Source organism: Drosophila virilis, chromosome 4, assembly GCF_030788295.1.
Source record: "Drosophila virilis strain 15010-1051.87 chromosome 4, Dvir_AGI_RSII-ME, whole genome shotgun sequence".
NCBI classification, from domain to species: Eukaryota; Metazoa; Arthropoda; class Insecta; order Diptera; family Drosophilidae; genus Drosophila; species Drosophila virilis.
In genome coordinates this window covers 21,940,213-21,955,001 of record NC_091546.1, presented here as the reverse complement: position 1 = coordinate 21,955,001, position 14,789 = coordinate 21,940,213, and the positions used below count along the sequence as shown (strand labels likewise).

At 41.1% G+C, this 14,789-nt stretch overlaps 1 protein-coding gene across 10 annotated transcripts in view; it reads right to left on the bottom strand.

Annotated features, from left to right (window-relative positions):
• The window catches only part of sick (sickie), a 198,760-nt gene that overhangs the window by 29,708 nt on the left and 154,263 nt on the right, over window positions 1–14,789 (bottom strand). For 6 of the 10 annotated variants that reach the window (XM_032437816.2, XM_032437817.2, XM_032437814.2 and 3 more), the window contains 2 exons: window positions 13,406–13,800; window positions 12,806–12,957 (listed from right to left, as the gene is read on the bottom strand). In XM_032437816.2, the coding sequence (XP_032293707.1) occupies window positions 12,806–12,957; window positions 13,406–13,800 (547 nt within the window). Of the gene's footprint in view, window positions 1–3,001; window positions 3,471–3,501; window positions 3,736–6,949; window positions 7,041–12,805; window positions 12,958–13,405; window positions 13,801–14,789 lie in introns of those variants that run through there. The other 4 variants (XM_015172588.3, XM_015172587.3, XM_070209235.1 and 1 more) reach the window with 3 other exon arrangements.

Sequence of the window (14,789 nt, the reverse complement as noted above, 5' to 3'; positions counted from 1 at the left end):
AACATTTCATTTCCTTTAAGCAGACCGAAAAGAATATTGAATATTTGTTGGCCCTGCTGTCGCCGCTTTTCCGTCAATTAAAGACGACTCCAGACGCTGCCGCACAATTTTCCCAGCTTCAACCCTTTGCCCTTTGACCAGGTAGAACCCAATCTATGAGACCCAAAAGTAGAGCCCATGCGCCGGCCATGCGCCTTGGATTTGTCGCTGTTTACGGGTCATTAGCCTCCTCGCGTCGCACAGTAGCCGCAGCCCGGAAAACTCGGAGCGGGCTCCGGTTCGATTTTGAAATCGACAGCAACAATTGAGACTCGCAGTTAATTTGTACCTATTAATTAATGCCGCCGCTTAAGCGTTTGGCTTTCTGTTATTCTCCAAGTGCGAATGTAGGGTATTTGGCGTTGGCTCTGGCCAAATATTTACATAGCATTTACAGGGCGTACAAGCACACACACACACACACACACACACACACACATACATATATATATATATATACATGCAAACACATGCAAAGAAATGCAAAATACACTTCACACAGCTGCCAAAGCAGACAGTTTGGCTCCACTTTAAAAGGTAAAAAGAGAGGGGGGGGGGGGGGGGGTAGTATCGGAAGGAGGGGCTTCTTGCCAGCAGTTGACATGCATTTCAGTTGTTGTCATTTCTCTCTCCTCGGCCCCTAACTTAGCAAACAAAATGCTGATAGAGCCAAGTGTCGAGCGAAGTCAATCAATGGAAATTGTTTTGTTCAAGAAAAAACGAATGCATATTGTCACCGAACTCGAAATACCCTTGCATATAAATGTAGATCTTTAAATGCACATATTTGTAGATCAATTTTCAATCAGAGCATGTTTATATATGAACAGTTGCCCATTCAGGTGATCAATAATATATATACTCTACAGTCTAATACCTACACCTCCCATACGTTACACAAATCGTAATAAAATGAGAATACTCCCAAGGCAAGGGTATACGGAGCCGACACTTATAGCTCAATTGATTTAAATGTCTGTATTTTGGGCCATAAGGATGTTGGCTCTGTAATCGGCGGGCCTTTTGTCCGTGCTGCATTTGAGGAAATTGCCCGTCAAATCTTTTGGCCAGGCAGTTCAAAGTAAAATCTTTGAAAATTGCCAATTTCAAAGTCAAAAACGCAAAAAGCAAAGCCAATTTTCTCTCAGTCGCTGGCAACGACAATTTCGATTAGCTGCGCTTGCAAATTTCCATGTGGCAAGTGAAAAGCCGCCGCGAAAATCAATCTTCATCAAGGCGCAACGCCGCACAAATTGCAAAATGAGTGGAAAGAAATTAATTGCAATATTTTTTCAATTAAAATATTTGAGCTAACGCCTCACCGAACCCCGCCTTCCGCCGCCCGCAAGCCACTCAAGTATCTCAGTTCAAATATTATTTATAATCCAAAAGAAAAAAAAAACAGCCCAAAAGCCGGGAAAAAAACCGTTTGGAGGCTCATAAATCTTGCGTCCTCCTTCCCTCCGCCGACGGAGTAGCATTCCTGGCAGGCGCTGAGGCGCCAAACTCTAATAAGAATTTATTACAAAAGTATTTTCGAGCCACAGGATGTGTGGGGATGTGCGAGGGTAGCTCACAAAATTGACACTCAGAACTTTCAATTTTTACTTAATTGATCTTGCACAGCGAGGGTGAGGCTGAGGCTGAGGGTGAGGGTGAGCGGTAGCCGAGATGAAAGCGAGCGATTGCGGGGAGGGTGACCGATAGAGTTTGAACACCTCCGTTAGGCACAGGAACTGTCTCTCCCTCTCTCTTTCTCACGCTCACACTCATGCACACACACAGCTGTCTGTCTGCGCACACATGTGCGGTGGCTGCGAGGGTGCCGGATATATATATATATATACGTGTTTTTTTTTTTCAGCCGCTTTGAATTGATTGTGTTCCCATCGTGCGTACAGTCAGACCTAATTTGATTATTTCCTTTTATTTCCTTCTGCTCGCTGTGATACATTGGCCTGTCACAGACTTTCAGTTGCCATTAGCCAAAATAAATGCCAAGCCAAAAATGCAGCTAATCAAAGTTCGTGAGGGGGGAACCCAGTGAGATCTGTCAGTGGATCAGGTAGCATTAAAAAAAAAAAAAAGCAAACAAAACTCATAAACAAAAAACTTTACAATATGCAACACAATGCCATTGAGCAGACGATTTCCTTGTCGGGCTTGCAATTGTTGTGCAGAGAAGTCAAAACTCTACAATAAAAAGTGGGCGCCCCCGAGCAGGGACTTATTCGTTGCCATTAAGTGGACTGATGTGATCACAAAGATACAACATGGTAGGGTTGTCAGCTGCAGAGATATAATGCCACATAAAACAGTAGGTAGAGGCAAGAAAAAAAAAGGCCAGAAGATGAGATCTTGAGTGTATAAAATGTAGAGATACAGAGAATTATTTTATGGTTTATTTAATTTGTTGGGTTTATTTTGGTCTGTTCTAAGCAAGATCAAGCAATTGTATTGCACCCTGTTGGAAGCTACGCCTCTGCCTGCAGCTCATGCTCAATTTTTGATGCACCCTTTTTTTCTTTTTTTTTTTTGGCTACATGTGAACAATTTGCCCGGCTCATTTCGACATGCTCCATTAAACAATTTGCCATTGTTGCACTTTTTTTTTTCATTGTTGTTGCTGTCTGACGCTGACCCCTCTCCGACTTTCCCTCTCTGCGCAACTCTGTCTCTTTAATTTGTTGCCATTTGATGGAAAACAATAACTGCGTTTCATTATGACAGCCGCAGGCGCAACGTCACACCCCGCTCCGCTCAGTCCCGCTCGGTTTTCCCTTTGGCATTGTCTGAGCTGAAGTTGCAGATTTTCCCCCCCGGCACCCGCACGTACCACAGCTCTGAATACTATACTATATGGTACCACTGCTGATTGTGCAACATTCGACTCGAGTTGTCTGTAACTTTAGTCGAGTCACTCCCGATATTACTGCTGCCCTATACGGGGGATATTGAATACCTCCAGCAATGAGTACACGCTGCTTTGACGTTGTCAAACACTGTCAACACTGAAGCCTTTTATTGGTTTATGCGTTGCACTACACTCATTTGATGGCACACTTTAATTTATTTTTCTTTTCTTTTATTACACGCAGCTTCCGCATCGCAAATGTTGCGGCAACATGTTGTTGGTTTATTTGCTTTTGATTTTATCTCTGCCTTTTCTTTTCTGTTAATTTAAACAGTGGTTGGCAACTTTGTTGTTATCTTTTTGTGTCACATACGAGACAGATAATTTGTATTTTTTGGGGCGGCTTTTGGCTGCCTTCATTTTGTTTTGTTAACTGACCAGCTGAACTTTACACTGTGTGGCGATCGTTGAAAGAACGCTCAGCGACCGGTTTGGCATTAAATATTTATTTTGCTTAGGCACAAAACACGTTTGAGGGCCAGAGCTTTGATTTATTTATAGATTTAAGCGTTTAAAACAAATAAATAATAAAAATATGCTCAATGAACCTTTTCTTCAAAGCACAATCAACGCAACACTTGGGCACGCACTTCAGTAATCAGTTAAGTAAATAAACGGCAAACATGATCACGTACTCGTTTATATTCTCACGTTTAACGAAACGACAAAGTAAACTCAGCGCAGATACGAAAATCTAAAATTTATACGAACACGAATACGGATACGAATACAAAGCGACGTGCGCGTCCACTCCGCTGAGCAGTTCACGCAGTACTAACAACATGTTGAGCAAGATCAGTTGAGAGCGCCAAACGGTAATGATGAGAGCGCGACAACTTATACGAAACGGTTTACGCGAGAGAGAGAGAGAGAGTTGCTATCGATCAGCAACATATAAAGTGCGTTGGCAACATGTTGCAATGCTCTGTTGCTGCCGTAGTGCGTGCGTACCAACGTCTGCCGCATCAAATGCGGAACTGAATATGACACACTCGAATCGAAATCCTTTGGCAGCCAAACAGCATCGGCCGCAGCTGGCGGCCTGCTGCGACGTCAGCGCCAACGTCAACGTCAACGTCGGCGACGGCGACGGCGGGCTTGACGGCGGCGGCGACAAAACAAATAACAGCATCAAAACGGTACAAACAGCAGCAGAGGGTAGACGGGAAATTGAGAAAAAGTGTGCGGGGTCATATGGCAACAAGGATGCGCTATATATTTGAACGGGCCGTGGGGTATTTATAGAGAGATAAGGGTTTTATCAGAGCAGAATGTGAATAACAGTTTTGATGGATACGCATGTTGGTTGGCTTTATACTCTGTAGTTCTGTCTATATATTTTTCTTGCTATACAAAATTGTTGCCGAATAGTTCTTGAGATGCAAATTTAATGACAATGTTATTTGATATGGTTGAATTTGGTAATATTATCATTTTATATAATTATGAATTTATTTTGTTGGTTAAATTTATTGAGTTATAACCCACAAACCCTTGTATATATTTTGATTGCATTAAAACATTCCCTATAAAATTTATATATAAATCAAATTCTTAAGATTCACTTATAACTTTCTTTTTGGGGAGGTCGTTTAGAAATCTTCTCTATTTATATGACATTCCTGCATAATTTGCTACAATTTAAGATCGATCTATTTTTAGAGCAAAGAATTGTAATCAGTATTTTTTTTATTGAAGAATTGGTTTGAGGCTCCCTTCTCTGCATACTCTGTATATATGCCAATTATAGAAGAAGCCTTGACTCAGCTTTAGCAAAGTCTCCATTCTGATTCATTTGTTTATCTACTGCCACAGTTTCGATCTCTCAAATTTCACAATAAAACGTCCGAACATAACCCAATGGCCTACAGGGCATCACAAAGGATACATAGCCGGCAGAACGGGTCGTGGTCGTTGCCACAGGAGCTGAGGAGCTGTGCCGCAGACTGGCGCCAAAGCGTCGACGACGTCGCCGTCTGCCCCAGCGACGCGTTTTTATTTAGACGTTGGCAAAACTATGCAGCAGCGAGAGAAAAAATAGAAGAAGCAGAGAATTACAGACGCAGCTTCCTGTGTGGAAAGGACGAAGCAGGACGGCGGCGGCAATGAAGTTGCGCGGCAAAGTAACAAAAAAATATTGCAAATTTGTGTTTTGTAGTTAGTCGAGAGGCTAGTCAGAGCGAGGGCGGGGAGCAGGCAGCAGGGACCAGTGGGCGGAACGAGCGGGTGAGGGGCACTGCAGCATGGCTGTCGCTTTATGTCCTGGCGTCATTTATTTTTAGCGCGAGACGCTGTGTCGCCAAAGCCAGCGACAATGGCCCCAGACCCGAAATTCGCAATGAAGCCTGAGCAGAGCAAGGGGGGAGTGTGTGAAAGGGGGCTGTGGGGTGAAAGATTGTGGCAGGGGTAACAGAAGGTTGCGCACATCAACATAATAAAGATGTAAAAACTTTTGGGGGTTTGTTTAACGAGTCAGCAGAGCCAGAGTTTGGCAGAGTTGGCAGGGGGCAGAGAAGGGCGGCTCTGCAACTAAAAAATGATTGATTATCCCAAATTGAGACGCAGTTGGCCAATGGCCTGAACGCGGGCGCCTTGGCATGAGGTCGGCGGCTAACCAACTTGGCCTCGACATTTGCCAAGGCAACCAAAATAAAATTTTTATTTTTCTTACTTTTATTTTATTTTTTTTTTTTTTATTGAGCGAACGATTTGCTTTGACTTATGGAACTGTTTTTGCCGAGTCATGCGAAAAGCGTAGTTTGAGTGAGAGATGGGTGGGGAGAGGATGGGAGGGGAGGCGCTAGTGGAGCTGCCAGCCAAAAGTTGGGGAGCAAAGCCATTGACTGGCATAAGTTGAGTGTTTCAGTTAGACTTATTGGCATATAAACGATATGGGTTATTAGCAACTGGCAGCATATCAATTGATTCTCTGATGCGGCAAAGCTTTCGGGGATTAGGGCTTGAGCAGGGTCCAGAGCCCTGAATATATGCATGTGCATATAAGTATTTACTTATAAAACAATAATGCCAAGTTGCTTTTTTAAAGTAGGTCTAGAGTTCAGATTGGTAATAAGAACTCCCAAGATAGTACTTTATATAGTCAATCAAGAGATCTGCCTATGTGTTTATCTATAAAACAATAATGCCAACTCTTCTCTTAAGTAAGACTAAGTCAAGAGTGTAGTAAGGAAAAAATCTTCAAGGTTAAAATGTTATACTTAATTTGTACTAAAAAACGTTTTCTAGGCAACGCTTAAAAATGTATACAAAAAGCAAGTATGAGGTTCTAGTCGGGAGCACCCGACTACGCGATACCCTGAACCCTCTTCTTCCAACATCAAATGCATATATATATTCTATTTTAGAAGCAACATATCATGTTTCGTGACTCTAGCTTTTATTATTTACCAAAATTGCCCAAAAAACAGGATACCGATATCGATTTTTATCGATTGCTTGGAAACGGAGTAAATTATCGATTATCGGAAATAAACTAGATCTGCGCAGGCACTAGGAGCATCTATATCTAAAATTTCAAATCTATAGCTCTTATATGATCTGAGATCCTTGCATTCATACATACGGACGGACAGACAGACGGACATGGCTAGATCGACTCGGCTATTGATGCTGATCAAGAATATATATGCTTTATGGGGTCGGAGATGCTTCCTTCTGCCTGTTACATACATTTGGATTTTGCACAAATACAATATAACCTTATACCCATTTTTAATGGATTCAGGGGATTAATGGAAAAAGGGTAATATCTCAGTAGCTACATACGCGTTTTTGATATATAGATTACCAGCTTATTAATGGTATTAAGAAGTATTAAAAAAATATTAAGCTACGATTAAAATAATACTAAATTCTAACTTTTCTTATATGTGAAATATAGTTCACACATATTCCATTATATGAATAAGAATTTAAAAATGAAATTATTTAAATACATTCCACCCATGCTCCCCAATTCACGCGAATAGGTGAAAACGGGCAGAGTGAACTTGAACAGTTTCAAATTAAAAGCTTTAGTACATACCAGTTCTCAGCTTAATTCAAGTGTCATCATAAAAATACTTACCTAAAAAGAGAAAAGAGCAACAAAATGGTTTTCATTAGTAAGACAATTGACAATAGTTAGACTAATTTATGATTTATGCTTCACAATTCCACACACGTAATCCCTCTAAGACAACAGCCACTGTAGGAGCCTACGCAATTTACAGCAGCTGCCCATTTAAAATCCATTATGCTATTATTATTATTTATATAGTTGAGCTGGAAATTTGCCTCAAACAAACAGAATGTGGCACATGCCTCAGCCTCAGCCTGAGCCCTAGCGCAGAGCTCGAGTTCTTCAAGTTCTTCCATGGAGGAACGCTTTGTTGTATGAACTGCTTTTAACGCTCTTGTCTTTAAGTGCAAGCAAATATTGACAAGCGAATTGTCTTTAATCCCAAATCAATTAAAATCAACTACCATAACGCTCGACCTCCACCCCGCCCCTCTCTCCCTGTCTGCTGTTTGCAAAACATTTGCGTGGTTCGAACTTTCGCGTGGTTCGAACTTGGATGGCGACCGTCTCATAGCTATGATTCTTTGTCTTATCGCTAGGCGTGTTGTTGTTTTTTTTTTCGGATGTGTGAAGGGGGTACGGGGCTAGGGGCGGGCTCTTCTATCACGTCTCTCACATTGCCTGCGTTTGTTTGTGGCCATCGGTCACTTGGGTCAATTTGGAGTGCGTGATAAATGGGCGCGTTGCGTGGCTCGAGACACGATTCGTTGGATTTAGTGAAGTGCCTTGGCTTGTGGTTGTGCTTGTGGTGTGTATGTGTTGTTGTTGTTATTGTTATAGCTGTGCTTTAATATTTATGGCCAGTGATAAGATTGTGCAATTGAGGTTTTTGTGTTGATGTAGGTTGGAAGTTTCATAAGCTTCTTTATGCCGTAGATTTGCCACTATTTTCAGCCTTTTTTTTGTTAGTTGTGTGCACTATAAGCTGCCATAAAGCTTAGCCTGATAACAGACAAGGGCGTAAGCCCTGCGATAAATAGAGGGGAGGACGCAGAAGTTGAAAGTTCATTTTTGGAGTTATTTGTGTGTTTGGGTTGTGTGTGTGTGTGAATGCAAAAGATAAATCAAAGAATTAAATCGATTTTAAGAATTATGTAAGACTAAAGTGACGTTGTCTGTCGGAATGTTAGGCAGATGTATATCAGAAAAAGATAAACTATTTTCAAGCTAAGCAAAATCTATCTTCAAGAATTATTAAATTTAAATGCACCTGCAAACATCTATTAGATTCGGGATGTGTGGACTGTAATTAAATGAATTAAATGAATTTCATATAAATCAAGAAGAAATAAATTATGTTCGATTAAAGCTGTGAGCTAAACCACTTGTTGTAAAGGCCACAATATATGCACCTAATCAAAATCTGATATGCGTTTCACAGTTGGCATTTAAGTGAAAATTGGCACATCAGAGCAGCATTAAGGTTCTGTACAATTCATATGATGTCTTCATCTGAAATATTATATACGCATGCATAAACTTATATATGAAGCATATGTTCAAAGTCGATTTAACTTTCTGCTGTATTCCAAACTAGCTTAGTTCCTATTTGACTTATTTCTACAGCTTTTTTCATTTCCCAACCGCTTTCAGAGCGAGATTCCTTCACACACATATATATATATATGTTTTTAATGCATTTGAAAAACTTTATAAACTGCATCTGCTGCCAGAGAAGAGCATAAAAAAACTGACATAGCGAACGCAATTCAAACCAGACAAAGGGGCAACAAGGGAAGGCAGCTGGTGGGGGGCACTATAAAGCTGGGGATGTGGGGTATACTTGGGTACAGAGCTTTCAGCTCAGGGAGTCTGCTCAGCTTCCCTGCAACTGCTTTTTTGCGACCGCAAAGTGAAATTGCGTAGATGTCTGTCAATAAAAACGGCCAATAGCAAATAATATGCCGCAAAACTGCTGACGACTAAGGGGAGGGGCAAAGGGGGGGGGGGGGGCGAGTTGGGGTAGCTGTGTGGCAGACGAATTGGCATTTATGACGTTATAACTCACAGCGGAAATTAATTAAGCGCCAACACAATCGAACCTTCGGCCAGGGTTGGGGAGGGCAGGGACACACAATTACAGGGGAAAGCGTCGCATGGGCACATTACAAAAGTTTTTTAATTCAAACAAAATGGGGCGTGGCACTGTGATTGCATTAAAAACAATCGGCTTTTAGTCTTGACTCTTCTCAAGTCTGCTCAAATGGCAAAAAAGTTGCAATTGTGCAACATTTGAAGTTTTTAATGCGGCAACAGACGACGCTTGCAATTGCCTCAAGTTAACCAAGTTGGCAAAAAGTTTCTGCCACGCCCACCAAACCATTTGGGCGCTTAATTAAATTGAGAGATAAAAAAGTAGTTGCTATTGTTGTTGTTCAACCTGCCACAGCAGCAGCAGCAGCAGCAGCAGCAGAATTTTATGTCAATTTTATGTTTGACTTCAACTTTTGCTGGCAATAAAAATATATTTATGGAAAAGTGCAGCTAACTAGTTGTAAAAGAATTAATAATGAATTCATTCAAGCAGCGAAATGTTGCAGAAAATAAAACAAATTATTGTATTCATATTTATCAAGAGTGCAAAACGGGTGCAAATACGAATAAAAGCTATTGAAATTTACAAATAATAAAAATATTTGTTGTATTTAGATGTTTTTGGAGAACGTAGCTCACAAGTTGTAGAAAATAAAGGCAAGAAGCAGAATTTAGTTAGCGAAATTTTAGAGCAAATCAAAATAGTTTTTGAACAATCAGAATTTGTATGCACTTATCAGGGTTTACTGGCTAATGAAGGGGCAAGGCCAGATTCGCAGAGGTTTGCGGACATATCTCCTACTCAAGAGGCTTGTCCGCCTAATGGGAGTGTCCGTTAAAAGAGTTTTGTTAAAGTATTTAATTCAATGAAAACCTAGCTCACTTTGGTCTTAGTCTTTAATAAGGTTTCCTCGTAGCGTTACGCACTCTTGACGAGACTCTCAGTCAACTGTTTCTCAAGCTCATGTGTAGCTGCAACACAGTCGACCCACTTTGAGGCAACCCACATAAATTCCCAGCTACATATCAAGCAGATGCCTCGCTCTGTTGCCCTCCCCCTAACGCCCCTCTAGCAATGCCATAATAAGCGCAAATGGCATCCAGACATAACTACATTGCAATTATTTTCTTTTTCTTGACTTTGTCCGAGTCACAGCCAAACGGAAAAACGCATTTTTTACTGCCATTCTTTGCTTCACATGCACACAGTTAACTATAAACAGCTGCCCGCCCACTATGCAGGCGTGGCAATGTGTCATGATTTCTATGATCGAATTCCTATTTTGAGATATTCTCTTAAGTCTATCGATTGCATTCGCACGCGCCACGAATTAATCGAATGAAAAACTAAGCTCAGGCAAATGCTTTTGAAACGTAGGAAATTCTTTTAAGAATCCAAACAATTGCTTTAGACCATCTCTGAGATGTGCCCTGGAACTTAAAACATATAACGGGTTGTATTATTGTACCCCTGAGTTACTCTGTGAAGAGATACCCTGTAATTTATAGAATAATCTCTATCTCTGAGCTACTCTCTTAACTTGTAATCCATAAAATAATATAAAGAATGATTTCAGTCCATCTCTGAGCTACTCCGTGAACAGCTGCCCCGATCAGATATTCCTTCAGTTTATCTCTGAGCTACTCTACAAATTGGAGCTTTGGGCTTTCATATAAATATGTATGTAAGTATAATTGCATATGGCAACCTTCAACAATTTCTGGCAAACTTTAAGCATGTCTGGCAACATTTAACCATGATTGGCAATTGCCTGAGCAACTTTCAACCAATATTGAGCCCACAAAAAAGGAATTTCACATCAAGAATCCATCAAATGGCATCCACCAAGCAATTTACACGTACGCCTTGACCTTGAGACTAGGCCCACCCGCTGCTCCCACAAAACTACACACCTTATAGCCATGTCGGGACAGATTTATGTTGTCTGGAGAAATGTCTAATAGTGTGTCTGGCTGGCTGCTTGGCTGGCCTCGATAAATTTGATAGCCGTGTGTTGGTGAAAGGTGGGCGGGGTGGCCGGAGGGAAACGGGAAGGCCATAAAATACTTTACGATGTAGCAAGACGTTAAATAAAAGAAAATTGGTGAAACCCCCTTCCACTTCCCCTTGCCATCTGCCTGATGAAATGCAATTTAAAGTTTATATCATTTGAGCCTGAAAATTGTTGACGAGTTATTTGAGATATGAGCGCATTCAAGAAAAACTACAATAAAATCAACTTGTGCTCATATGAGGACAATTTTCCGCCCGCCCGAAAGTAGGCAAAACTCTGCAAAGCCCGCCCCGCCCCGCCAACCTCTCCCTGCTCTACATGCCCATGCTTGCAGTACATTTGTCTGACTGCTTTGAAAGTTTATCAGACTTTTGCGTGACTTTTGTTGACAACTTGAGACACACACTGCGACAGTAGGAGAAAGGCGCAAGAGAGAAAGAGAGTGAGAGAGAGAGAGGGGAGAGAGTAAAGGGTGTGGCAGACAGTGAGACATCGTCTCGGGGAATATGACGCGAGGCAACTTGGCGTAAAAGTTGCGCTGACAAAAATGCGACTCGACTGCGGCGCCGATAAGCGAAGCGAATGAATTCTGAAGTGCGACAACAGTTGCAGCAGTCGATAAGGCGTATAACGGGATGGTGGGGAATGGGGGGCGGGGCAAGCGCAGGTGAGACGAGGCGGAGCGAGAACTACACGTGAGCCGTACTGCAGCAATTGAAAGTACATATATTCAGAGGCGCAGCAGCCGCAACATTGTTACAGCCCTTTTCAACGTCGGCAATCGCATTCTTGAGGCATGCCCGAAAGTAGTCAATGGAAATGCGCAAAATGTTGCAACAGCAGCTGCCGCCAAATGTTGCAGCCTTTTTACGAGAGCAACAGCAGCAGCAGCAGCCGCCGCAGCAGATGAATGTGCCCCATGGCAATTGCCCGAGTTTGCGACAGTGTTGTAAAAGTGTTGTAAACGTGTTGTAAAATATGTGCTGTGAAATTATTCATAGTTGAGCAAGGAGACCATAAGAAAGCTGCGTGGATTTAAGGGAATAAAGCGATTTATGCAGAAGAAAATATATTTTGCTTGGTTCTCAATTCCATTAAAAAGAAAAGGGAAAACTTTAATTTCAATCAAAAATGTTTGTGGAACATTCGTGGAATTCGTACCTTCAAGAATATTGAAGTCAATTTCAAATTTTCGTTCTATTCAATTCAATTCAATTCAATTCATGAAATTTATTTATTATAAAAGATTCGAAGAGTTTTTTAAGAATATCGAAAAGCTTCCATAAGCTATCAGAGCACGAATCAAAAAGGGGAAAAAGTCTACAAAAATTTAAGCAATATTAATTGTAAGAACTGATTTAATTTAAGTAAAACGAGGATTATGAGTTTCTCATTAACTATTACGAATAGCTCTTGTCTCTTCATGTTATGGCACTCACTAGGCACTTAATAGGAAAAACTTCGAAATGGGAGCACAATTGATTTAGAGGGGGAGAATCTTTCGGTACATCTTAATCTATATACAAGGTGTATTGCATATACAAGTCTGATTAAAAGATATATTTAAGCCTAGCATACTTGCTAACCCGTTTAAGAAAAACGTTTTATATATTCATTCATCTTTCGCTAAACTGAACATTGGATTAGCTTTGAACGACAGTTGAAATGCACTCAACTGTATTCGCATCTCATAGTTAAACTTGGCATTTGTTATATACTCACATTGGTTGACAGCTGGCTGCTCAGGCTGAGCACCTGTTCTCGTGCATCCTGCAGTTCGCGCTTCAAGCGGCGTATCTCATGCGCCTGTCGCTCCTCTGCCGAGCCGTACAACGAGCTGCCGCCCGACAGCAGCGAGGCGGCGCTGCCATGAACTGCAAGGGGTAGAGAGGTGGAGAATTTAGTATTTATCCTATCTATAGCGATAGATATATATACAGTGAAAGCTACACAAATAAAACTTATTTTGATAAAATCGACAATTGTGACTCATTTCTTATATATATATATATATATATATATAAATCTAAGAATATAGAAGAAATAAATAATTGATCAAATAAAACAGATATTTTCTTGTAGATTTCTGTGTTTGTATCTTTTTGTCCATTTTTTTCACTTACGTTGTTTTCTTAATTAAAAAATTAATGGCTTTCTTTGTCTAATTCTATTTTATCTACAATTATTTTGTTTTTAATTAAAAAAAACGTACTTTATAAATAAAACAAAATAAATTCTAGACTAAACTAGACTTCTGTGCAACCAAAAACTGAGTTCGCTCTGGCGAGCCTTCACTGTACATGAACTCCAATTCAAACTCACCTTCATCATTCTTTTTGGGATATGTCAGACGATGCGATGCGTTGCTGCCGGCGCCGTGTCCGGATCCCGCTGCAGCTGCTGCCACCGCTGCCAGCGCCGCTGCCGCCGTGCCGTGTGTGGGCGACAGCGCAGACGCAGCTGACGCAAAGGGGCCGCGACTGAGGGGCGTGGGCGAGGTGGGCTGGCTCCAGGCCACGGCAGCCGCATTGCTGGCCACATTGCCCGCCTGTGCCTGGGCTTGAGCCTGCGCCTGTGCCTGGGCCTGGGCCACAGCGGCGGCCATTTGGGCGCTGAGCACCCCATTGGTGCCCACGGGCAGGCAGTAGTAGGGCTCGATTTCCACATCCCCGCCGCGGCTCAGCATCGAGGGATACATTTTCTCCGATTTGGTGGATCTGTGAGTAATTGCATGGCCAAAACGAAAAATGTGATTAGATTTTGCTGTTGGTTTTGGTATGTGTGTGTGGGCAGGTGTGTTTGTGGTTTGGTGTGTGTGTGTTAATATGACCAAATTGTGTGTGGCTATGCTGCGGCGTTTGCAAATGTATTTATGAGTTGACAAGCGAGCTCTGTTGTGCGGAGAAAGTAACTGTGATTTCACAGTGAGTTTTGTGGTGATTGAAGGTAACGAAAAATAATCAATTAGAAAGACTAAGTGTTGTGCAACGACTATTTTAACATAAAAATTTAATAAATATTGATAAGAAAAAAAAATAAAAAAATATATTAAATTTTAATATGTGTTAAGCTTCAAAATGTAGACAAATCTGTGTTTAGCAAAATAGATTTCTCAATCTATCTCTATAAAGTTGTTTATCCTGCCCGATTGACCGGTTGTTTTATGCACTAAATTATTGATTAAACGACCGTCTGGCTGTCCGACGATGATGACTGATGACTGACTGATGATGATTGATGATCAATGCAAAGCAAAGCGGAACACCTAAATTATGAGTGCATGCTTTTAGAGAATTAATTGATACAATTAGCTCTCCGCCATGCCTTAACAGAGAAATATTTTATCTTAACTCTATTGTATACAACTTTGCTGGTTGAGTTTCTTTCAGGCCAACTTTCAGAAAAGCAATTAAACTGAAAACAAACCTTGTAAGGCTTTAACGGCTTCTGTATAGCATAAATTACTATTTCGCCTGATGTTTATAAGAGGACATGCTTTGAGCACACAATGACAAATGAATGAGCTATTAAAAGCATTTAATAAATTTTAAATGAATTGCTCGTATGTTTAAGAGCAACATATTTATTTAAGCAAAAGCCACCGTATTAACGCGTTTTACTTAGTATAAACAATTAATTAATTTATTGTGGATGCATTTATGCAGATTATTTCACTGCTAAAGCCGACCACAAGCTGCCCCAATTG